General features: G+C 50.7%; 3 protein-coding genes across 6 annotated transcripts in view; 2 read left to right on the top strand and 1 right to left on the bottom strand.

Moving 5' to 3' along the window:
* The window catches only part of Map6 (microtubule associated protein 6), a 75,316-nt gene extending 68,675 nt beyond the window's left edge, over positions 1-6,641 (top strand). For 2 of the 3 annotated variants that reach the window (XM_040758221.1, XM_021229505.2), the window contains one exon: positions 5,474-6,641. In XM_040758221.1, the coding sequence (XP_040614155.1) occupies positions 5,474-6,506 (1,033 nt within the window). In that variant the 3' untranslated portion in view covers positions 6,507-6,641. The remainder of the gene's footprint in view (positions 1-5,473) is intronic. The other variant, XM_040758226.1, reaches the window with a different exon arrangement.
* Positions 6,642-11,706: 5,065 nt separating this feature from the next.
* Serpinh1 (serpin family H member 1) lies at positions 11,707-18,849 on the bottom strand. Of its 2 annotated transcripts, XM_021229506.2 has the most exons (6): positions 18,712-18,793; positions 17,450-17,493; positions 14,573-15,225; positions 13,513-13,611; positions 13,195-13,427; positions 11,707-12,679 (listed from the first exon to the last, which is right to left on the bottom strand). In XM_021229506.2, the coding sequence occupies exons 3-6, from the start codon at positions 15,189-15,191 to the stop codon at positions 12,377-12,379; spliced, it is 1,254 nt and encodes a 417-aa protein (XP_021085165.1). In that variant the 5' UTR covers positions 15,192-15,225; positions 17,450-17,493; positions 18,712-18,793; the 3' UTR covers positions 11,707-12,376. The 2 variants fall into 2 exon arrangements, with proteins under 2 accessions (XP_021085165.1, XP_005074034.1); XM_005073977.4 differs by lacking the exon at positions 17,450-17,493 and having other exon boundaries at positions 18,712-18,849.
* LOC121144466 lies at positions 17,476-20,728 on the top strand. Its single transcript, XM_040758204.1, has 2 exons — positions 17,476-18,096; positions 18,448-20,728. Exons 1-2 carry the CDS (start codon positions 17,536-17,538, stop codon positions 19,039-19,041), a joined length of 1,155 nt encoding a protein of 384 aa, XP_040614138.1. The 5' UTR covers positions 17,476-17,535; the 3' UTR covers positions 19,042-20,728.
* The last annotated feature ends 4,385 nt before the right edge of the window (positions 20,729-25,113 follow it).

The raw sequence follows: 25,113 nt of genomic DNA, 5'->3' as shown, positions 1-25,113 counted from the left end.
GTGAGGCACGTATTGGGACCAGTATCTATAAACCTCCCACTCAGCCCTCTCCACCCCAGGTGCTGTACTAGGCACTGGCTCTTCTTCAGGCATGCGCCTAGCCTCGGGGCACTGAGTTCTAATGAGAGCTATCTGTGAGTGAGGACAAGATCGTGTGAGAAAACTTAGCCCACCCACCCAGTCTTCAGGGACAGGCAGAGGAGAGTATGTAGAGGAGGTTGACCCAGGAAGCAGAAACCACAGGCAGGCAGCATCCAGGAGGCTCTAATCAGCATGAGAGGACAGGACAAGGACAAAGGTCACAGGAAGGCCCACCTTTCCCCAGGGATTCATGGGAGTTGAAGGAGATAAACCATTGTTACAGTTACCCCAGGGATGGGTGTGTCTGTGTCATTTACCCAAGCACTTCACAAATGCAGTTCAGCTCCCCAATAGTGGTCCTCTGTTTTTCTGCCTTGGCAGTCCCTGATAACTGGTATCCCATTTTACAGGTGAGGAAACCAAGGCCCATGTAGTTCAGTAATTGCCCAAGATCTCTCAGGCAATAAGCAGCACAGAAGGGAAGATTATGCCAGCCTGTCTGTCTCACTTCCGGGGCCCCCTGGCCGGGAAGTAGAAGAACTTCATCTTGGAAGGTCTGGAGCTGGCCCAGGGTGGCAGATTCAGTTGAATAGACTATCCTCCCAAGGGGAGGAGCCATATTGTGACCCAGAGGGACTGAACCCACTGATTTGCCAGCCCATCACCTCCTGGCTTCCATTGGAGGGGCCCTTTGTCCCAGCACTGTGAGGGTAACCCCAGCTATCCTAGAGGTAGTAGGCACATGCCACAGAGGAAGACTGGCAGAAATGACTGAGCCACACGGCAACTGCCTAGACATAGTGAGGGTTCACGATACCCATGAGGGAGGTTCTGCTCATGAGAAACCCTGTCAAAATCAACGCCCAGTCTATAAAAGTAAGAAAACCAAATATCCATCAAGAAGTAGCAGCCTCATTTTAAGGAAGATTTATGTTTCAATTCTTCTAAATAATTCATACTAAATCATAAATAAGTTAGGCACAAGAGTCTGGCAGTTTGATAGGTTATAAATGTTCCTTAGCTGGTTATGAACTTTGTAAAGCTATCTCAGGTTCTTTAGCTTTAAATGACAAGTCTCTAACAAACAAACGCTGGCTTAGAAACAACGTGTCGCTGGTGGGGCCAGGCCCAAGTCAGAAACTTCTCCTCCAGGTATAAGCCAGCAGACAACTTTATCTCTGCTTCATCTTGAAGGACGCCAGACACTGGGAGTGGCAGCCAATCAACAAAGTTTAAACACATATATCCACTTGTTTTTATTTTTATTTATTTGAGGCAGGGTCTCACTATATAGCTCTGATTGTCAAACAAATTGGCCTCAAACTCACAGAGATTCATCTGCCTCAGCCTCCCAAGTGCTGGAATTAAAGGTGTGTGCCACCACACACGGCATAATCTGCTTATTCTTGTGTGGCACTCAACGGAAGTCTACCTTTGCCTTTGACCAATGAGAAGAAAATTTAGCATCCTGCTGTTAGGGCTGTGTATTTGGAAGACCCAGTGCTGCTCACCTTCCCACAGGGTGGCAGGTGGCTCATCCCCCCAGAGCTACTTTCACTCCCAGATTTTACATCTGATAAAATATCAGAGACACATGTTTGGATTCTCCTTACAAGTGTCACAAGCCAGAAGGTGGTTTGTGTTTTGAGATAAGGTTTCATGTAGCCCAGGCTAGCCTCCAGCTTTTAATGTAGTCAAAGATAACCTTGAACTCATGATCCTTCCCCTCCCAAATGCTAAGGTCATAGGCCCAGGCCTCCATGTCTAGTTTATACAGTGCTTGGCTGGCCTGGATGACAACTCCAACTCCCCAGAAAAAATTTTAAAATTATTTGTTCATGTCTTGATTGTATTTGCAAAGATTACATAAAGTAAATTAAATAATTTATAAATATAACTTAGTTATCCCATTACAGGCTTTGTATCAGAATAATAAGCTAATTCAGATGGTCTAATTCACCAAAGTACCTTGAACTCTGAATTAAATCTACACAGACTTTTCCTAAAGCTAATAACAAAAGGGAAGGAAGGAAGGAAGGAAGGAAGGAAGGAAGGAAGGAAGGAAGGAAGGAAGGAAGGGAGGCATGTATGTTTTGGGTTTATTTAACTCATTTCTAATCTTTTTGTGTGTGTGTGTGTGTGAGTGTGTGTGTGTGTGTGTGTGTGTGTGTGTGTTGTGTATCATGTGCATGCAGGAGTCTACTGAGATAATAAGAGGTTTCAGATCCCTGGAACTAGAGTCACAGACAGTTGTGAGCCACCAAGTGGGTGCTGGGAACTGAACTCAGATCCTCTGGAAGAGCAGCAAGTGGTGTTAACTAGTGAGCCACCTTTCCAGCCCTTTTTATTAATCTTTTTAAAAAGTTATAATTACATTTATTTATGTGGGTGTGTATACGGACGAATGCGTGCATGTGTGCCGTAGCACACGTGTGTAAGCCAGAGTACCACTTGTGGAAGTTAGTTCTTCCCTTCCGATATGTGGGTTCTGGGAAAGGAGGGGAGTGTCATGCTTGGAGGCAAGCTATCTTTCTGGCCACCACTTCTAATCTTAATACTAAAGCTCATGATTGAAGAGATTTAACTACTAAGGTAAAAAGTTTACTGACAGATCAGTATGGGGTTAGATCTGTACTGATGAAACATGGCTGAGAATGTTCAGTAAGCTTAGAGCAGAGGGTGCTAGCACCCAGGGCACCGCATGTCCTAACAAGGGCCACCCTTGTTTGTGAACTTTGTGTCGGCAGAGGGCGCCAATGCCCTGTCAATGGGATCGGGGCTGCAGCGGAGGCCCTGAGATGGAGTCTGGCCTGGAGGCCTTTCTAAGCTCAGCTTTGGTTTCCTCTGGCACTGGAGGGGCGTTAGTGCCAGGGTTAAATTCTGCACACGTCTCACAGCCTGGTTCTGCTCACACGCTTGCTTCTGTAGTGACAGTCTGGCCAGGACAGTTAGGCTCCATGTGGCACTGAGCCAGAAGGCTGCACTGGCCTTGTCTTGTCTGTATTGTTCAGTGACAGCAGTGGGGACAAGACAGACAGGCTACTTACATCATCACTGTGCAATCTGCTGAGAGACAGCAGTCCCCAGGTAACCTGAGATGCTAAACACAGTAAAGAGCCTCTAGATAAGTGGGCACTGCACAATAAAAATAAGCCAAATATATGGAGTTTTCAATCTAATTAGATAGACAATCATACAACTGCCTAATGCTGACCATGGTACAAAATGTTCTGTGTCCCTGCCTGCCAATCATTACATATTTGTGAGTTAATGTCATTACAAACAATGACTAGATAACAAACCTGAGGCTCATAGGGTTAAATCATAATGAACCAAGAAAATATCCTGAGGAGGGAAGGGCTAGGAATACATCAGGAAGTAGAGTATGTGTGCAAAACACAAGATGACATGGTGTCAACCCACCTGTGACCTTAACATTTGAGTGGAAGAGACAGGAGGCAGGAGTTCAAAGCCATCCTCAACTATGTAACCCTTCTGGATTACATGAGATCTTGTCTCAAAGAAAAAAAAGGGGAGGGAGGGAGGGAGGGAGAGAGGGAGAGAGAGGGGCGGTGGTCTTCATAGAGTATCTTTAACAAGCAGTAAGGGCTGGGGACGTGACTCAGCAGTACACCAAGTGCTTACCTCATGCAGCTAAAAGCCCCGAGTTCCAGCCCCAGTAGCACAAAAAGGAAAGGGTAAACACAAAATAAAAGAAAGAGGAAAAATATTCCTCTAAAAACCCAACTGGGGGCCTGGAGAGCTGGCTCAGCAATTAAAACGTTTGTTGCTCTTGGGGGTGGGATCCAGGTGAGATTCCCAGCACCCACAACGTGGCTAACAACCATCTGTAACCCAAGTTCCAGAGGATTTGACACCCTCTTCTGGCCTCCTTAAGCATGACATACATGTGATACACAGATATGTACACAGGCAAAACACACACCCCACACATGCTCACATATATATATATATGCATACATACATACATACACGTCAGGCTCTAGTAAAATGCTAACTCGGGTCTAACCTCACAGATTCTGTTGTTAAGATGTATAACTGAGTAACACTGAGAAGCGTCTTGTACTGAAGACTGCTGTGAGCCAGGCCCTCTGAGAGAAAGCAAACCGGCCCCAGAAGCAGAAAGATCTAGGCTCTAGTTCCTGCAGATACCTCACCTCCTCATCACTTGCTGTCTCCAGACCTCTGCTTCTGAACTGAATAACCAGGGCGGTCAAACCCTTGCTGTGTGTCTCACACCCATGTGTTTCACAGAGCTTCTGTGTTGCTGGCAAGAGAAGTAGAAAGAGGTGATTTTAGAAGTTGGAATGTGCCTAGGTGTGCAAGGGTTTGTGACAGTGGCTGAGCAATGCCACTCTTGGGTGACATCTTCAGCTTGACCTGCAAGGAAGGTGTGTACACTGTAGATCAGAAGGTTCCAGAATGGCCAGGTCTGAGTTGGCGATGCTTGCCCTCAGCTGGCAGTGTTTGTGTATGCTTTCTGCAGTGAGGGTGGAACAAGGGATGGGGTGGGTGGCCGCAGTCTGCCACACAGAGCAAGCATCCCATGAAGGCTCTAGGGAGGGATTTGGGCACTTGGATTTGGGGAGTAAACCCAAGAGCGTTGGAACAAGTGAGCACAAGAGTCTGAGGAGGCAGGGGAAGTGCGGTAGAGAAAGGGCACCAGGGCCTGAAGTGGGGAGCCCCAGCTATTTGTCTACCAAAGGCTGGTGGGGGGCAGTGCAAGCAATATCGGGTATGCTGTATGCAGAGAATTAAAGAGCGATCATATTTAAAATAATTCAACTATTATTACCATGTGTGGGTCATTCTAAATGTGAATAATGAAATGCTCTTCCTCTTGTGTGTAGCCGAGGGGGTAAGAAGGACATTCCTACCACCGCTCTCCTGATACACCATAGACCCCTGTCCTTGCCAGTAGCCATCCCTTGACAGAGTCAGGGGACAAAAAGAACCTTGGAAGGGACTAGAAAAATGACAGAGCATTGAGGAGATAGTTAAGGTGGGACTTCAAGGATGGACCTGGCAATATAGGAAAGGTAGGACTGAATGGAGTATGGGCTGAGTGGGTTTCTGGGGTGCCCGCTGGACGGTTCAGGGACACTGCTGCTGCTGTCTCCCAGGCACTATGCCCTTTGCCGCTTGCAGGTTATAATCAATTGGCAAACACATCGAATGACTGATTCCCTGGGCTGTCCTGCTCCCACCCTGCACTCCCTACTGATGCAGAAAGCCAATGTCCACCTTGGCTCCTCTACTAAGAGCTGCCCTGCCCAGGCCCTGTGAGGCCGAGTCTCATCAGGCAATCTGTGTTCTGCCCTCTCCCTGGCTGATGCTTGGCCCTCAGTGACCACCTCTCTCTCCTTTGCAGGAGCCGGGTCCAACCCACCAGTGATGCACAAAAGAGTCAAGGTCCTGTACCCAAAGAATCACACAAGGATCAAGGCCCCGGGCTCCCTGGGCTTCCGAAAGGCCAAGGTCCTGTGGTCCAAGAGCCTCCAAAGGACCCAGGCCCCATGGTGCCAGAACTGCCAAAGGATCAAGTCCCTGTGGTCCCAGGGTCCTTAAAGGACCAAAGCCCTACACCCCTGGGCCCTCCAAAAGACCAAGGTGCTGTATTCCCAGGGCCCATGAAGGATCTAGGACCAGTGGCCCCAGCACCAGCCAAGGATCAAGACCATGTGGTGTCTGAGCCTTTAAAGAATAAAGATTCTGTCATCTTAGCACCAGCCAAAGCGCACAGCCCTTTGCTGCCGGAACCTCTGAAGAAGCAGAGTCCTGTGGTCCCAGCAAGAGCTGAGGATCGAAGTCCCCCAGCAACAGCACCCTTGAAGGACCCAGGTCCTGTGGGTTCTGAACCTGGGAAAGATGGAGCTCCGGTGGTCCCTGAGCATAGGAAGGACCAGAATGCCACAGTCACAACACCTTTGAAGAGTGAGGCTCCTGTGGCCCCTGAGTCCATGAAGAATCAAGGCTTAGCAGACCCAGAGTTAGTCAAAGATACAGGTACAGATACAGTGGTCCCCAGGCAGATGAAGGGATATGATTCTGTGTTTGTAGCACCTATAAAGAGCCAAGGTTCAGTGACCCCTGAGCCAGTGAAGAGCCAAGACCCCATTATCCCAGCACTAGCCAAGGATCAAGGTCCCATGGTTCCAGAGCCTCCAAAGAATCAAAGCCCAGTGGTTCTTGGACCTGTAAAGAGTCAAGACCCTATAATCCCAGTACATCTGAAGAGTCAGGATCCCCCGGTGCCAGTCCCAACAAAGGACCAAGGTCCTATGGCCCCTGACCCTCTGAAGACTCAAGGTCCCAGAGGCCCTCAACTGTCCACGGTCTCACCCTCACCTCCAGTCATGATCCCAACAGTTCCCCATGCAGAATACATTGAGGGATCCCCTTGATTCCCCTGAAATGCCATGAAGGAGCTCGTGGTGAAAGTGCCCCCCTCCTGGGGAGGCAAAGACATATATTTAATCTGCATGAAACCGTGCTGTATAGCCTTGCTGGAATCTAATAAAACCGGTCCCTCTGGCTCAGCAGTGTCTTTCTCTGGCTCTGTGATGTTGGGGTGTGTGCCATGCTCACTAGAGAGTGAGTCAGTCTGTGGAGTCAGAAACACACAGTGCTTAGGACTTGTCAGCATGACCTAGGGGTGGATGGGTGCTGAGTGGGTTTCCCTGAACAGATGGACACGAACAGATACCCATTTGCCCCTAATGAGACAGAACAAGGAGATGATCCCACACATCTAGTTTAGTGACCAGTGATTTTACTGGACTCACTAACAGAACTGTGGGTGAAGGGTTACCTACAGGAGAAGCATGTCTGGCTCAAAGGCTGTTGCTTCACTGATAAACCCAAGACTCATTAAAACTGTATCCCTGGAGACCTTTACATGACTTGCTGGAGACTCTGACGGCACCAGAGATCCTTACTAGCATAGCCTTGGGACAGGGCCTTGTGAATCTTGTGTGTCTCAGGAGTTTCCTGATCCTTACTTACACAGCCTTGAGGCAGGGTCTTATGTGCTCAGTCCCGTAGCTGGGAGAGTATTGCTACAGAACAGAGAACCACAGCTGGACTGTGAGGAAGACATGGGGGAGAGGGAGGGAGGAGCCACAAGCTCTGAAGTTCAGCCTTGCTTAGCTACAAGACCCGCCATACCTCCACTGATACTGGCCTCAAGGCCTTCATGATATAGCCAGTACTGCAGGGAGGGTGAAGGGGGTGAGGAGCGGGGTGGTGGTAGTGATTGTTTATTTTGTTTTTTTTTCCATAAAATGTTGCATATTTAATAAACATACTTAAAATCATTAAATATATTAAATGTCTTAACATTATCTGAGCATGGCTGAGGAGATAGGTCAGTGAGTAAAGTACTTGCCACACAAACCTAATGACCCAAGTTCGGATCCCCAGCACCAATGTAAAAGCCAAAGCCGGCCATAGTAATGTACATATCTGTAACCCCAGCACACCCCTGCTGGGAGATGGGGACAGAGGCAGGAGAATTGCTGGAAGCTCTCAGGCTGGGCTAGTTGGGCACATGCAGCAAGAAACAACGAAAATATCCTTTCTCAAACAAGGTGAAAGGTGAGGGGCCAATGCCTGACGTGTCCTCTAATACACTTGGTGTCCCCGGCACAAACACACCCTCATTCTCATCCACAAAAAGAGCAAGAAAGAAGAGAAAGAAAGAGAGCTGCCTGCCCCCAGGGGGTGGGAGAACTGGGACAGGAGATGGGGTGCTCTACTGTTGCCCCACTAAAGCTGGCCTCCCAAAACCACACCTACCTCTAGCAAAGTCCTAAGTCACCTCTCAAAGCAACTCGCTGGTTTCTTGCAGAGAGACCATCACAGACCGTGCTAGCTGGCTTGGCCACCACTCACACAGCACTAGGGTTTCCTGTTCCAGAGCTTGTTACTATGAGATTTTGCACTTAGGGAAGTCTCTGAAGACAGGAAAAGGCCCCTTGTTTAGACATGGCCCTCTTCTGTTCAGGTTTTGCTCAAACATAGTACGCTCTCTGGCAGCATTCCCCAAGGGCCTATGGGCAGCCAGGCGCAGGTGTCCAGGAAGCCACTGGCTGCCAGCGGGGCTGACTGGAGGCAGGTCTGGGTGTTGCTGCTTTGTATGTGGAGAGAATAGTTCCTGCAGGGTGATCTTGAGAGGAAATAGAGCTTCCTCAGAATGTCAGCATGGAAGGAAAAGTAGCCTAGGGTAATGCTGGGACAATTTAAGAGACCAGAAGAGACGGGCGGTTGCAGGTAAGAAGGCCTGGCCCAGAGTCACAAGGAACCATGGCCTAGGGTAAAGAGAACAACTCCACAAGAAGACAGTGAATGTCACAAGAAAGCTGAGGACAGAACAGGTGTGCTCTGAGGGCTGGCAGATCTGGAAGCCCAGGGCAGTCCACTGCAGCACGAACTCTCTTCAGACTGCATCGAGCTCCTTCCTGTCTCCTCTCAGCTTGTATTCCTCTCTCCACCCAGCCATATCACTCCTGTCTCCACCTCCTTAGTGCTGGGATTAAAGGCGTGTGATCCCAGGTGCTGAGATCACCTTTGTGTGAGCTGTTACTCTTTTAGACTGGATCAATTTTGTGTAGCCTAGGGTGGCTTTGAATTAACCAGAGATTCGTCTGCCTCTGTCTCTCGAGGCTGGGAGGAAAGGTGTGTGTCACTGTTGCCTGACCTCTATGGCTCACTAGTGTGGCTAGCTTTGCACTCTGATCTTCAGGTAAGTGTTATTTGTTAGATCATAAACAAATATCACCAGAGCCCACCTCAGTCTCCTACTTTGCAAGTGCAGGGATGAAACTGAGGCTCGGCCTCTAAGCAGCAGACTGGGAGGGCCCAGTCCACTATAGGCAGCACATCCCTAGGCAGGAGGCCCTGGGCTATGTCCGAGCAAGCCAGCTGCATCTAAGTCTGTGTATGAGTCAGTAAGCAGAGTTCCTCCATGGCTTCTCTTCAGTTCCTACTTGAGTCCTGGCCCGAGCTCCCTCAGGGGTGGATTGCTACCTGGAATAAAGGGGGATATAAGCCCTTTCCTCCCATGTTGCTTTCCGTCAGTGTTTCTTTTGCAGAAACAGAAAGGAAACCAGGATGTACACAGCCTGATAATCTGTGTTTGTGTTCCCAGACCCACATAAAGCCAGGAACCTGCACCTGTAGACCTGTAGTCCCAGCACAAGCGAGATGGAGAGACTAGCACTCGGCTACACACCTAGAACCTTCCTTTCACGGGTCCACACATCATCCCCACTTGCTGCCATCACCTTTGGGTCTTTTGGGTCACTGGCCCATATGGCAGGGCTGCCTGCCCTTCATCCCAAGCCACCTGGCATCTTCCATTTTGCTAGACCATTGGCTACCTTCCAGGATTCTCAACAAACAGATCAGAACGGCACACCAAAATGTGATGTGTTGCCTCTAAAATATACAGAAGCCCAACAAGGGTGGTGTGGCAGCATTTTTACCACCAACAAAAGGTAGGAAGACTAGCAAGCTGTTTTGTACTTTACAGGGTTTTTCCTGGAATGATTCAGTTTACTGAACACCCAGAAGCTTTACTTGGCTTACAGGTCTGTCTCTATGGTCACATGGAACTCTTTCCATTCTCAGGGACATTTATGTCTCTTTGATGCATCTAAAAGGCCTACTACTTACTAGGACTGTGGTATAACTGATGTAGTAGTCAGGATGCTGTCCTAAGATGAATGGAGAGGGACTCCAAATCCCCATCAATAAATCATAACAGAAAGCCAGAGACTTCATGGGTTTCAAGACAAATGAGAAAGGTGTACTGTCATCCCTACCAAGAGGAAGAAAATTCATCGGGAACTCTTTATAGAGAAAGAGGGAAATTGTCAGCTAGTTTCACACCAAGTGACAACATATGTTCTCACCATATCTAGAATAGCCTGACTAAAGTCACTGTTAGAATAGGCTCATAGCAAAACCAAGAACTGAAAACACAGGAACAAAGTTAGTGTGACAGAAACCACCCCGAAGGCTGGCGAGTTCCACGGCCAGGTAAATGGCTTGCAAAGCCTGATGACCTGAGTTTGATCTCTGAAACCCACATAAAGGTAGGAAGTCAAAAGCTGTTCTCTAACCTCTGCATGTGTACCTGTACACACTCTCTCTCTCACACACACACACACACACACACCCATTATACACACACGCAACAAATAATCTCTTCAAATAACCCCATGCATCTTTCAAGTCTTTGCTGATGGCAATGTCTGTGACTTTCCCCAAATCACAGCTTTCCTTCTGACTTATTATGTTGGTGAGGAGACTTGGGGTGGGGTCTTTCAGATAATCCTTCCCATCATGACACGCACTGTGAAGGCTTGGCTGGAGGCTTCTGTGGAAATCAAGCCTGGGAATTCCAACTTTACACCCTGAAATGAGGGAACTAGTTGCAAGAAGAGTCCAGAGCTCCACTGGGATCACCAGGCCTGGACTTGGGTCCTAACCACCTGAGTGCACAGTGGTATTCTGGGGCCTTGGGAATTAACATTGCAGGGTTTGACCTCTAATCCCTGCAGAGGCTGTAGATTGTCCTTTCAGAGTATAGGGAAGTGACTTGGGATCCTATGGGTCCAAAAGGAGCTCCAGTGTGCATCTGGGAGCAACTGTAGGATCGGGAAGGATGCTGGTCACTCCTTTATTTTAGGAGCTCTAGGTGAAAGGTCTAGATCTCTTTCAGAGAAGCTCAAGTTAGGCTTCTGCTTGCCGGGCCTGGGGCTGTCTGTGTTGGATGGCCTCTCAAAAGGTGAGACCCAGTGTCAAGGCTTCATTGGAATACAGTAAGTCCTGTGCATGCACGCTGCTCCTTAACCCCCAGCCTCCATTTCTAGATGGACAAGTCAGGTCCGGGATTCTGAGAAGTTTTATTCAAACTCGATGAGGTAGCGCTGAGAAAGGGTGACATCTCCACCTGGTAGACTTGTCTAGCCAAGGTAAGGGACCATCTGTGGTCTAAACCCTCCAGGTGGACTTGACAGTAGGACTATAGAGAAAGGAGGGAGCTGCCCAAGGTCACAGGCAGCAGAGGTGGGGCTTAATGCCAGTTTCCTTTGTCTCTCTGGCTACCGTCCTGTCCTGTACTCCCATCTCTGTCCTGAGGCATAGCCTTACGGATCACATGGATCATAGGAGGCAGACATTGAAGACAGGGGGCTGCAGGACCCTCCCTCTGTCACAAATCCACAGTGTGAGGGATCTGAAAAGGAGGAGCCCGATGAGCCTCCCTGGCACAGCTTAGACCAAGCAAGACGCCTATGAACGGCTTGTGTGCCTCTTTGCCCTCTCTGGCCCCTGAGTTGAGACCAGAGAGAGGGCTGACAAGTGGGATCCCTCAATTGTAGGACCAGGCTACCTGGCCTCTGATGTTCAGGCCCTGGAGCCCCAACTCCTCCAGGGCTTCAGATCAGAACATAGCCCCCAGTCAACACACAGTGACCATGTGCCGTTGTTCAGTTACCTGCCAGCATTCCAGAGCTAGATATGGTCTGCTTAAACCACAGACTTTTCTCTTGGAAAGAATAATACGGGAACCCTCTTTAATTTACTTCCACGCTCCTGTAACATTTTATTGGAAAAGTTTTATTCAAAAAAATTGTACAAATTAAGTCCTCATTTTGAAAGCAACGAAGGCTCATGTTTCCCCCTTCCCTCCCCATCTTTGAAAAACTAAAAAAGGAGAAAAACAGAAGTTCACCCCTGCAATGCCCAGGGTAGAGGCTCTAGAGCAGGGTTTGCCAGGAAGCCCTCCTATGCGGTCTCCCAACTCCCGTTGCTGGGCAAGGGTCATTTTTAAGGGTGGCCAGTCCTGGGGCTGCAGCACCTAGTTTTGTGGTTAAAGGGAGTTGGGAGACGAGCAGGAGAACTGGGGAGGGCTGAGGGGATGGTGACCAAGGGCTGCCTTACTCACAACTCGATTGTCTCACAGATAAGAAAGGACTTGGCCATAAATATGAACACTGACTGAGGCAGATTGGATCTAGAACTTGGAGGGCAGGGCAGGGTGACTGAGACACCCCTGAATTTGGCATCAGAGAATCTGGGCCCCGTATCCTAGTGGGGGTGGATTTTAGCTAGAAACGTCCACTCAGACATATGGGAATTCCGATCTGCATTGCCAACCCCCCACCCCATGGAATATCCAAGGTTGGTGCCCCTCCCCTCACAATAGCACCCATGTGTCTCGGGAACCTTTGGCCACTTCCTGCTATGCCAGGCCCACTCAGCGGCTCTACAACTCATCTCGCATCTTGTCTCCCTTGGGCCGGACCAGGCGCCCAATGAACAGCAACGAGCCACTCTGATTATCTCGGACCAGGAAGATGAAAGGGTGGTCAGCATAGAACAGCTTGGGACTTCGCAGCTCCTCACGCCCGTAGATGTCTTGGTCAAAGGGGTTGCCCTCTGTGTCCCACTCAAAGGCAGTGGCATGGAACACACTGGCCAGGTACAGGTCCTTCTTGCCAGACATGCGTGATAAGTCTGCCTTGTTCTTGTCAATGGCCTCCGTCAGGCCCAGTCCAGCCAGATGTTTCTGTGGGAGCAGGTGCTGAGTGAGGTCACATGTTCCAGGCTCTCACACCCTTGTCCTCCATCTACACCATCCTGGAGGCTTCTCCAAAAGGAGACAGCCTTGCTCCAGGCATGGTGTTAGACACTTCAAACCACCGTTCTCTTCACGACCCTGTACACCACTGGGATCTGTACACCCTTCCCATTAGCTTTGTTAACTTGACACAGTCTAGAGTTATCTGAGAGGAAAGCCATCAAAGAGGAATTGTCCAAGATCAGATTGGCCTGTAGGCATATCTGTAGGGGGATTTTCTTAAAAGGGTTGAGCCCATTATGGGCAGCAGCTGCATAGGGACAACACCTAGGAGCTGTTCAATTGTTTTCAGCTGCTACCCATACCATCCTCCCAAGGACAGAGTCCACGTCTCCCCCCAGCGTTAGCAGAGCCCAGCACTACCTGGATGACCTGTGGACGCAGGATGGACCTGCTGAGCAATTAGGTGAAGCCTGCCCTAGCCCTTCCCCGCCAGCCCTCACCTGCAGGTCATGGGTCACTTCCACCACTCCCTTGGGCAGAGAGATGGCGACAGCCTTCTTCTGCATCTTCCCCATCCAGGCCTTCAACTGCTCTTTGGTCAGCAGCTTCTCCAGGCGCTCCAGGGGCTCCACATGGTGGGGCATGAGGATGATGAGGCTGGAGAGCTTGTGGGCCAGGGGCATCTCCAAGATCTGCAGCTTCTCCTTCTCGTCATCGTAGTAGTTGTAGAGGCCTGTGTGAAAAGCAGAGGATGCTGAGCAGACTGGGGGGCACCCTGGGACCCCACACCTTGACTGTCTGTCTGGCCAGAGGCCTACCTGTCCGGTGCATCATTGTAACACCCACAGTATAGGAGCGAGTCACCATGAAGCCACGGTTGTCCACCATCTTGTGATGAAATTTCTCATCCCAGTGTGCTATGGCAGAGAAACAGAACAAAGTCAGTGGGCTGTGTCCCCCAGGCCACAGCCAGTGTCCCCCAGGCCACAGCCATCCCAACAGTGCACCCTAGACTCTATCCAAGCCTCCTGTTCTTTGCTCCCTCAAGTGTCACAAATCCTTAGTCCACTGAATACATGTTCCCTGTCTGAGCATGCAGGTCTCTCTGATCTCATTGCAAGAAGCTCGTGTCCCACGTTTGGGTGGCATCTGTCAGTGTCTGGGAAACTTGCTGAGGCAGGCTTTCTTTCCTACTGAGTAATTGAGGTAGGGTCTGTCCCTTAAGCAGGAGTAAGCAAAGACCACCCTTAATTCTCCACAAGTTCAAGGCTGAACAGTTTGATGACCCAGTGAGGACCTTGATTTGGTTCCCAGCACCCACATGGAGGCTCACAATCACTCATAATTCCACTACGGTCATGGCACACATAAACTTATGCAGGTACATACATATAAAAATAGTAAGTAGTCGGTTAAAAAATTTTCTTTCTTTGTGTTCTGTGTGGCCAGAAAGGTAACCAAAAGTGGATGCATGACAGCGGTTCAAGTTCCAACCAGACCTACAGCCCAATCCAGCAGACTAATGATAATTAGACTTTTTATCTAGCTTGGCCTATTTACCTTCACCTGCCAGCAAGCTCTTAGGTCAGTCTCCGTATCTGGATACTCACACAAAACCACGAGCCCCAGATCTGACCTTCAGCCAATTCAGATGTACTTGGTTCTGGTCTTTTTCCTCCTAATTGGACCTCAGTCTCCTTAACTGTGAGTCGGGTCTAAGCCTGCATCTGTGGCTCCTTAATTCCTTCTGTTGAAGCAGAACTGATTACTGAGTCTTAGATGTTCCAACTTACACAGTGCAATCCTACCCTAGAGAGTCCTGCCTGGAGATTGGGAAGCAAGCGGTCCCTCTCCCCTCACCCCAATCCTGAGACTCACGCTTAAAGAACATGGCATTGACGAGCAGTGCCCCGTCCGTGCGCTCCACGTCCTTGGTGACCTCTGGCAGCTTGCCGTCGGTGGTCTGTGAGGCCCACTCGTTGATGGACTGCAGGGCGCTGCGCTTGTCTCGGAAGTTGATTTTGGAGTGCTCACAGTTGTAGTGCTGCTTACTGCTATGCACGAAGTCATCGGCGAAGTTCACGGAGCTGGGCCCGTACAGGCGGCTGCCCAGCTTCCAGGTCACATTGCGAGCAGTGGAGTTACTGAGGGAGCGCAGCAGCTCACCCAGCCCTGTGTGCACCTCCTCATCCCGCAGCTTCTCGGCGCTTAGCACCGCCTTCGCCTGCGATGCCGTGGTGGCTTTACCGCCCAGGGACACAAGACCCAGGGATGAGGCCACCACCAAGGGTGACAGGAGGATGTTCTCCACCGCCTGGTCTTTGGCCATAGCCTGGTACAGGCTGAAGGCCAGGCCTGTGCTGCGCTCTGCCAGGGTGGTGGCCTTGGAACTCAGCTTCTCTGCAGTACCAGGGGCTGCGGCCTCTACAGGTTTCTTCACCTCGGCTGCCAGGGCCACTGCCCAGAGGCAGAAGAAGGCCAGAAGCAGAGAACGCATGGCTGGGAGGTGGGCTGTGTGCACCACAGAGGACCTGTGAGGGGAACAGAGAGAGAGCCACCCTGAGATTTATGCCTTTCTCCCTAGCCTATCCACCAAGCTAGTAAGGGGACATGGCCAAGAGAACTTGGCTGTGTAGCCCAGGCCTGACTCAGGGCCACCCTGTCTCTCAGAGGCCTTCCTTGACCTCCTTGACCTAAAAAAAAGTTCCCGGCACATTACCAGGCCACCTACTTATACTTATTTATGAGTTTATTATGAATCTATAGCTGCCCTGAAGTAGGCTGTAGCCACTAGAGCTGGAAACCTAGCCTATCTAGCGCCCTACAACAGCCCAACGCCTAGCATTTGGCATCGCTGTTTCCAAGGGTCAGAGCCACCTGGCCAGAATGGCACCCTCATTTGCTTTTGTGAAGTCCAGTTCGGTCTCCTACTGCCTCAGGGCCCTTGTCAGCTGGGGAAATGCAGCAGCTGGGCTGGGGGCCTGCAGGAAGCCCACATGTCCCAGCAGAGGATGCCATGTGAGATGGAGCTGAGGGCCTGGCCCTCTCTGCGCCTTGCAGTCTGCCCTGGGACATTAATAAATCACTGATTGGTTCACTCATTAAATGGGGGCACCCGGATGTTCCACTCTGCAGCCCTTAGGGTGACCTTGAGTGTGTATATGAATGAGCTACCATCCAGCCTCAGACTCTTCCCTCAGCAGTAAGGGTCTAGGTCTCCCCATATCAAAGACCTCTCTCTTAGCAGGGACTTGACCTGTCCATCTGCCCACACAGCCCTTGAACCAGTTGGGAAATCCCAAGACAAACACTCTTGGGACCGGGTCTTTAGAAACTTGAAAGGGGTTTCCTAGGATCACAGCAAGGGCAAGAGGAAAGGGGTGAGTCACTGCTCAGTGGAGCACCGACCCTTTCCCTGCATCCTTCAGGAAGCCAGAGCCACAAATCCCATGTTGCGCTCCCGTGGGACAGCCATGGCCACATCACCATCTGTTCTAGAACCTCAAAGATGCCTGCAAGCTCCCTCCCCAAACTCCAGCAGTAGCAAGCGTCCCCAAGACAAGCCCCAGATCACAGAAGTGTCCACTCCCACATCCTCTTCAGCTTGTTGCTCCCCCCTGTTCTTCATGCAGCAGTTCAGGCGAGAAGACCACGAGGCAGAAAAAAGATCAGAAAGAACCCTGGTGAAGGGTGGGCTGCCCCTGCTCTGGAAGACCCCTTTCATAGTCTTCTAGGAAGAAAGAACATTCCAAACTCTGCTGGAAGACCCTCGAGAGCCTGAAAGAGTATGGGGTTTCTGAGACGACGCTAAGCTAGCCAGGCCAGCCCCCACCTCCCCAGCTGCTTCCCTTTTAGGGACCTTGAAGGAACAAGGCAAAGGGACTGGAGGGGAAGAGGGGATGGAGGGCACAGTTGCTTGGGGGATGATGCGAGACCTCGTTCTTAAGAGAGGTGGGGTCCTCATGTCCAGACTAGGCTCCTCCCTCTTAGACCTCGACGACTGGGTGACCACGTAATTCATTGCGTTCTAAAAAATACTTATGAGAGTAAAATTAAGCATCCTGGATCAGATCACAGCAACAGACACGTGGCCACCCTACTCAAAGGACCACTAGTCCAGCAGAGGCCACCGGCCTGTCTAAGGAAGGGGAAGAGAAGCCCAGCCCTGACACGTGGCAGCCACCATCTTGACAGCCCCCACGCCCCGCCAACCAGGACCTGGGAGGGGCTTCTCCAGAAAGCTCCAAATGACTGGTTTGAGATTCCTCAGGCAGCCGCAAGGCTCCTGGTGACGACGTGGCAGGCAGGAGTTGCCTTCTCTCTGTAGGCTGGCAGAGAGGAAGAAAACTGGAACCCTGGCTTGGGAACCAGGGGTGCTGAGGAACTGCCTGGAGAATCCAGGAGCCTCCTGGACTTTAGTTTGACGTCTGCACCTGAGAAGTCTGAGGGGAGAGGCAGCTCTGGGGAGAAAGGCCACCCTGGTAAACCGGCATTGGGAATGAAAGTAGGCAAGTCTCTGCAAGCAAGCCAGCTCCCTCAACCCTGCCCGTGCGCCTCAGCTAAATGCCAGCCCTCGGGTCAGGGTTAGACAATTTACAGTCCCATATGAAAAAAACAAAACCAAGATACGGGAGAGCCAAGGGCTACACCCACCACCGGCCCTGGGAGCCTGTGACGGGGGAGTAGGGGAACAGATGCCAGGAGGCAGGGGACAACACCAAGGAATTTCTCAGTTACTTGAAGGGTCTAAAGTACCTTGGAACTGCCTCAGGGGGAGATCACTGCCTGCCTTTTTCATTCTGAAAGAAAACAGAAGAGTAAAGGGATGGGACCCCGTAGAGATGTGGGGAGCGGAGGCCTATCTGGCCCAGTCCCAAAGGATACCCGGAGTATCGAGTTGGGTACTGCAGTGGTGGATTCTGCACAGGGAGAAAGCTAGGCCCAGCTCGGGCCTCCTCAGCTCAAGTAGGTCAGAATTCCTAGCGAGGGGCCTCTGCCCTCGGCAAAGCTCTCCACCGACCACTGTGGTATCCTGTTACTCGTTCTCTGCAACCCACCACAAAAAAAAATCTCTGCAGGGAATCCTGAGACCAGACAAAGGACCAGACAGGAATGGGGGATGGGTACAGGAACTATCTGAGAGCAGAAGGGTGTGGCCTCGTCCGACTTCCAGGCAGTCAAAGCCCCCAGTTTTTCCACGGGCCTCCATCCGGGCCTTGGAGCCCAGAGGGCCCTGCAGGAAATACGGGAAGTGGAGAGCTAGGCCTTTAGACCAAACCGGGAATGCCTTCTTCCTTTCGTCTGGAGGCTCAGAAATGTCCCCAAGTTGGAGGCTGGATACCTCGGGCCACAGAGGAAGTCCTCACCCTGCAGGAGTTAGATGGCTGGACAGAACAACCAAGGTGACTGAAATCACCCGGGACCTGGTGGGCCCTGATGACTCCCCTTGCGGGTGGGGTGGAAGCAGTGCTGGTCAAATCCAGCCATCAGTCACCTTCTAGGATGCTAATTAAAAACTGACTGCTCCGCAAAGCATGGGGGTCCCTAAAGCTAGGGACTCCCACTCCGGGTCAAGAGAACCAAGGCTACGGCATCCCTTGTGCTAAGCGCAGAGGCCCCTACGCGGCCTGGGGGGAGAGGGAACGAGACTAGACTGGGATCAACAACTGCGGGTCCCTGGGCCTTCACCCTAGAGCTGTCCCTTCCCCATGGACGATGGGAGAATCGGGTCTCCCCCTTTCTCTGCTGTGCAGAAAGTCATCTCTGCGCTGGATTCCAGCTCCACTCCGTCCCTGCCACCACCTTTACCCTTCCCTGAGCTGCTGGGACTCCTCCCGTTCGTCCGCACATCAGACTACAGCTTGATGTTTAACCTGGCTCCAAACGGGACTGCTCCGTGTCCGATCTTTCACTGCCCCCCAAGTGCCAGGACCCCAGGCATTTGGACTGGGCCCCAGCCCCTTCGGGAGCGATCATTCCCCCCTTGGCCAAATAGCCCAGCCGCCCCTGTCCCTCACCTGGGCCGGGCTGGACTGCTCCGGGACCGACGGGACACTCGCTCTCAGACAGGCTCTGCTCAACTCACTGCCCCGGGCCGGGATCTATATATGGCTGTCTCCACCCCCCTCCTGCTTGTCCTAAGAAACTTCTGGAAAGTTGGAAACGCTTCCGGAGAGCGCTGTGGCTCCCAGAGTGGAAAAAAAAAAGCCAAAGACCTCCCCCAAAACCGCCCTGGCTCCCGCCCCTGTGCCTGCGGGCGCTCTCCCAGCCCCTGGGTCCTACTGCCCCCTCGTCCGGCTGGGTTGGGGGCGTTGCTCCTTAAAGCCTGGACATCCTTGGACTCTTGAGATCCTGCAAGTGGGAGAGCAGGGTAGACTACAGGGTGAGCTGAAAATCAGACTGGTCCAAAGTTCTGCTCCCAGGGACTGGAGTCCCCTTTTCAGGTTGTCCACGCAGCCTGCTCTGGTCACACACCCCTTGTGCCACACATTTCTCTGATCTGCCCCCAGTGCATCCATTGCCCACTGTTGGCAAGCTTTAATTAGGGACTCCTTAGTCGGAGCCCCTCTCCTTTGCCTTAGGAGAGAGAGTCGGACGGACGCAGGGGTCAGTGCCCTTCTGCAGTCCCGGGTTCACCCTTGAAACCTCCCTGGGGAGGAGAAGGCCCGAGAGTTCCAGCTGGATCCACACCCTGGAAGCCAAGTCTTGAGGTGATTTCAGAGACAGGCACCTAGGCAGTTCCCCCAGAAATGAAGAGGTATGAGGGTATGTTAAGTTCAATGTTGTATGACGTTCTTTTTCTGGGCTAGCGCCCTTGAGTGAAACATGATGTTGTCATCGCTGCCCACCCCTGCATTCCCTCTTAGGGCTTGGGGACTCACAGTTAGCTCTCCCACCGCTCTCCCACCCTGCCCCACCCCACCCTCCCACACTGATAGCCTCTTGAGCTCTGAGTTAACCCATAGTATTCTTTACTGCTCTAGGTATTGTGAACCAAGCTGCACACCGGGCAAAGTCCCTACCCTCGGGGATGTCCTTTCTGAGGGGTGTGTGCTGTTAGTAGAGAATTCAGTAGGTGAGGCTGGTTGTTTGGAGATAGTGACATAATGGACAACAGACACAATGGGCCTGCAGAGGAGAGGAGGGGATGAGGTGGAGAGGCCTTTTTTCCCCTCGGTTCAACATATTGGGGGTCAAACTCAGGGCCTCAAGAAAGTTAGGAAAACATTCTGCCACTGAGCTACACCCTAGCCCGGAGATCCTGTATTCACTCACTCTCTCATCCATTCAATCAATAGACTCCTATTTATCTTCTTTCTCCCAGATTCAGGACTAGAGCCTGGGGACTAGGTGAATTCTTGCGCCCAGTACTCCAAAAGATGATTCCCTGGAGTGTTGGCATCAAACAATTACAGGGAACAGTAGAGGAGTGTTTGGATACCCCCACCCAGCCGCTCTACAGAGGCCTGGCTATTGCTGCCCAGCCTTTTGCTCTAAGAGCTGAAGGAAACATAAATCCCAATAGGTTTAGACCCTAATCAAAGAGTCAGAGGGTATATGAATGCTCAAGTGACCACGGATGATAATCTTATACTGAAGCCCCACAAAGTCTTTGAACCTAGTGAAGGAATCTTAGCCTGTCAGAACCTCAGTGAGAAGACCTTAGAAGGAAAATACCAAAACAATCATGGTGTCAGGCCTTGTGTCACATGCCTGAAGTCCCAGGACTCTGGAGGCAGAAAGTAGGAGGGTAGCAAGTTCGAGGTTAGCTTATGCTGAAGGCTTAGGACTTACTTCTGCAAACCTAGCATTCTCCAGAACGTACCCCAAAGGCAACCACCTACCTCCCTCTAAGCACAGTGACTGGGTTGTCTTTGGGCAGCCCACTATTGTTTTATAGAATAGATCTGATCTTTTGCAAACTTTCCAGGCCCAGGGTGATGTCCCTCTCTTCATGGTGTCTGTCCAGGGCCTTTGCATACACTGTGTACTGCTTATAAGGACAAATCTTTGCAATGTAAGGATCCCACCTAAGTCCCAGACCCCCTCTTTATTATCATCCTCATTTTGCCTGTTGGGGTCTTTTGGAACTCAACTGGTAGGACATGAGCTGAGGCAGCAAGAGAAAACTCATCAAAGCTGGTGGGGTGTAGTGGAGTCTTGCTGGGTTTCCAACAGGCCCACTGTGAGACTCCCATACAACCCCATCCCCCCTTTTCTCTGTCCCCCACCTCTCAGCACCCAGACCTCACTAGCATTGGAACAGACGCTGAGAGGGTTATGACTTTCCCAATCAGCAGAAGATAAACTGAAGCATGTTGTGTTAGACAAATCCAGAACCTAGTAGGAGTAGGAGATAAAAAGAGAGGAAAGCGGGTGCTGGAGAGATGGCTCAGCGGTTAAGAGCACTGACTGTTCTTCCAGAGGTCCTGAGTTCAATTCCCGGCAACCACATGGTGGCTCACAACCACCTTGAATGAGATCTGGTGGCCTCTGCTGGCATGCAGGCAGAAGACTGTATACACAATAAATAAAAATTAAAAAAAAAAGAGAGGAAAGCCCCCCATTTACCAACAGTGAAGCTGAACCCTAGAGTAGGGTGTGAAGTTGGGACCTGCAGCTTCACACACCCTGTGTAACTCCTCCTCTAAGCCTGTCTGAATGCAATGCCTGCCTGAGTGGCCACATTATCACACCCTGATTGTCAGTGAATGTCACTGGGGACTTTGGGAGGGCGGGAGAGGCCTCACCCTTCTCCCCCTGTGTCCCTAGGGTCTGGCATTACAAAAGGTGCTGGGTAAAAATCATAGCCATGCCATCGAGGGACACGTGGGAAGCAGCTAACTCAATCTCCTTACGAAAGAAAGGCCATGGCTCCTTTAAATTTCCAACATCAGCAAAAAAATGTTAAGAGTCTTTGCCACATTATTCTTAGCTCTGAGCCCAGCCCAGACACTGGAGGCCCTTCCCCCACACTCCAGGCAGCCTGTTTGAAAAAGGCCTCTTTTTGAAGGAGTGGGAGGAGACTCAAACAGGTCTAGAAACTCTCAAATCTGGGTTCCTCCATTGCTTGCAACTCTGCTCCTGCTACCCTGCCCTGCCCTGAGTGCAGGGGCCCAGCTTGACCCAATTAAGGTCCAGGAGCAAGGCAATAGGAAACAGAACACCTTCCAGCCCAGCTACATCCATACTTGCCAGAAAGGGTCGAGTATTTGCTTAGGGTCACACAGAACATCTGAATTGTAGATCATGCCCTGAGCCCTTTTCCTCGATACCACCCACCACCCCTTTTTCTGATCATCTCTTAAGCTGGGCACAGTTTGGCCAGAGATTGTAGAAATAGCTTCCTTTGGCCCCTGTGACTAGATTCAGTCTTCACGCCCATGGTCCTTGGACTCTTAGGACAGAAGCTAGCTTGTCATTTAAGTGTCCACACTGCCCACAGCTTCCATCCTATCTGATCCTTCCAGAAAGTGAAAATGTTCCCATTTTAAGCATAGCCTGGGAGAAGCGGGTTGGGGAGTGACCAGCATTGTCAAGGCTCACAGCAAGCAGGGAAGGTAAGAGCGGAGCAGGACAAATGATCAGTAACTGTGTGTCTGTCCCAGACCCTGGGACAGTCCCCTCTGGCTGTTCCAATTTAGAACAGGAAGTACAATCCCTTTTTTCATTTGGAGAAAGGCTTGACAGCCAACCGAAGCTGCCCTCTTTGGAGACAGGGCCCACAGGCAGCCACTCTGTGACAGTTGTCCAGATGCCAAGTGAGCTCTCATCCCAGGCATGAGTCAGGATTTCTGTAATCTCTACCTCTCCCAAGAATGCCTTCCATCTAAGGGGGCTGTGCTGCTGGCTCTCAGGAGGGAGAGAGAAGTGCAGGGCCAGTGAGGACCAGGGAGCTCCCTCCCCTTCCTCCAAGAGCAGCCCCACCCCCAGCCATCTAGAACTGCTCTGGAACTCCAGTGCCCTCACCCACACCCTAGACACAGTAGCCAAAGACCCAAGCCCACTGAGTGCCACAGAGACATATGTGTATGCACATGGCTAGGATGCATGCACTACATGAGATATACATGTGTGCCTACCTGGTCTTGGAAGAGGCACCCTGCCTCTTCCTCAGCTTTCCTCTGTCCCCTTCTGGCTTTTTCATGCAGGGAAAGGCCAGGCCTTCGGGGCTCATAAGATTGGACATTGTGATTAACACTGTCCTGTCATTTCTCCTCCCTCTCCTTTCTCCCAGGTGTCGTACATGATGACTAGGTTGGCAGCAGAATTGTCCTCCTTGTCATAGCATCTCTAATCCTCAGAAATGAGCTATGGCCTGTGCCCGACCCACTTCCCAGCTCTAGTGTGCTTCAACTTGGTGCAGCACCTTAGTGATACCCAATACAGGGCCCTGGAACCTCACCCTGGCTCTGCCACTGTTTGGCTAGGTGCCCATGATCAGCCTTGTTTCCTTCACTAAAAAGCCTAGGTCAGAATCTCCAGTTCACACCCTGCTCACCCCTCACAGGCTGTGACCCCGATCTCCCTGAGGAAATACTGTTGACCTTTCCTTCTCTGTCTTCTGAATGTTTTGCAAGTATGTGTTTGCAGGAATGTGGGCACACACCACACACACACACAAATGCACGCACGCGCGCGCACACACGGAGGCACAGCTAACCAAAGTTGTAGTTAGAATGGAGACTCCCCTTGGAGGCAGAGGCAGAGAATGGCTGCCTAGCCAAGGAGACAGGATGTCTGGGTCAAGATCTACCACCTCCTTCACCCCCACAGATGACCTATAGAGAGCCTCCAACATGGCAGTTCTCAACTTGTGGGGTCTTGACACCTTTAGGAGATCACAGGGGTGATATATCAACTATCCTGCACATCAGACATTTACATCACGTTTAGTAGCAGTAGCAAAATTACAGTTATGAAGTAGCAATGAAAATAACTTTATGGTTGGGGTCACCACAACATAAGGAACCGTATTGAAAGTTGCAGCATTGGGAACCTCTGCAGCTCAATGCCAGCTTCTCACCTTATGGTCTGGATGGGTTTTAACAGAGAAGGAAGCTCATACACATTTCTGGCAGGAGGAGAAATCAGCATCTTTGCAACTGGTAGATTGTAGCTCAGTGACACAGCTCTCACCTAACAAGGACCTTGGTTTAATCCTTAGCAAAGGAAGAAAGGGAGGGGCAGAAATGAAGAAAATATCAAAGAAAAGAAGATTTTGCTGTAGACAGAGACAGCATTTACTTTAGTGGCGCACACCTTTAATCCCAGCACTAGGGAGGCACAGGGAGGTGGATCTCTGTGAGTTCTAGGCCAGCCTGGTCTACAGAGTGAGTTCCAGGACAGCCTCCAAAGCTATACATCGAAACCCTGTCTGGGAGGGGGGAGATAAAATAAAACAAAGGTGGAACAGGAAAGTGAGTACAGGACACTCCCTTGATCCTGCATGGGGGCCATCCCTGAAGGTCACTGGAAAGCACTGACTTATCAATGACCATCTCTGCAGAGAACTGAATGGCAGGCAGAGTGGAAGGCTTGTCTCTCACTAGCTGTGAGTTAGGGACTGTGTGAATGTTTCACCTATCCATACACTTGGAATGTGTGAACTGACTTGTGTTCCTTGGGGAAAGACTCCACTATTAGGAATTGATTGTATGGAAATGAATTTTAGATATATACAAATATGCCTGGGACTTATTTTTTTGTTTATTTTTTGTTTTTTTGAGACAGGGTTTCTCTGTGGCTTTGGAGGCTGTCCTGGAACTTGCTCTGTAGACCAGGCTGACCTTGAACTCACAGAGATCTGCCTGCCTCTGCCTCCCGAGTGCTGGGATTAAAGGTGTGCACCACCAACGCCCGGCCCCTGGGACTTATTTTTTAAAATGTCCATCAAAGCCTTTTTGTAGTGGCTAAAATTGGAAACAAAGATGAGCCTGGTGTGCACACTTTGGAACCCAGAAGTTAGGAGGAAGAGACAGGCAGAGTTCTGCTAGTTCAAGGCCAGATCAATCTACATGGTGTGTTCCAGAACAACTAGAGCTACACAGTGAAACCCTGTCTAAAACAGACAAACAGATTGGAGACAAAGTCAGTAAGGAGTAGAGTATTGGCAATGTCATAACCAGACAGAGCTCTTCTAACCCCAGCTTGGTGGTTTGGTGGTTAAAAAATAAAGCCGTTTATAAAACAGCATGCTTATGAACATCCTTTGTCCAGAGGTAGATATATTGAAAGGCATGTTCATATGTCACAAAAAAACCAACTTTAGCTGTTGTGTGATTTCCAGTTGGTTTTAAAAGTGCTTTTTCTAGTTAAAGGTCTGAGTTCATTTACTTTTGCTTGTTTGTTTTGAGTCAGGGTCTCTCTTATAGCCCTGGCTGGTCTGGAACTCATAATGTAGACCAGGTTGGCCTTAA

Source organism: Mesocricetus auratus, unplaced genomic scaffold (assembly GCF_017639785.1).
Source record: "Mesocricetus auratus isolate SY011 unplaced genomic scaffold, BCM_Maur_2.0 Super-Scaffold_4256, whole genome shotgun sequence".
Lineage (NCBI taxonomy): Eukaryota > Metazoa > Chordata > Mammalia > Rodentia > Cricetidae > Mesocricetus > Mesocricetus auratus.
The sequence above is the reverse complement of the archived record's forward strand: the minus strand, read 5'-3'. Positions and strand labels throughout refer to the sequence as shown.

Coding starts and splice junctions, on each gene's coding strand:
- Serpinh1 (XM_005073977.4), bottom strand. CDS start 15,191: ATGCGTTCTCTGCTTCTGGCCTTCTTCTGCCTCTGGGCAGTGGCCCTG. Junction 13,428..13,512: donor TACAATGATGCACCGGACAG/GTAGGCCTCTGG, acceptor CTTTTCACACAG/GCCTCTACAACTACTACGAT. Junction 12,680..13,194: donor AAGTGACCCATGACCTGCAG/GTGAGGGCTGGC, acceptor CTGCTCCCACAG/AAACATCTGGCTGGACTGGG.
- LOC121144466 (XM_040758204.1), top strand. CDS start 17,536: ATGTGGGGAGCGGAGGCCTATCTGGCCCAGTCCCAAAGGATACCCGGA. Junction 18,097..18,447: donor GGCTGGACAGAACAACCAAG/GTGACTGAAATC, acceptor TCTGCTGTGCAG/AAAGTCATCTCTGCGCTGGA.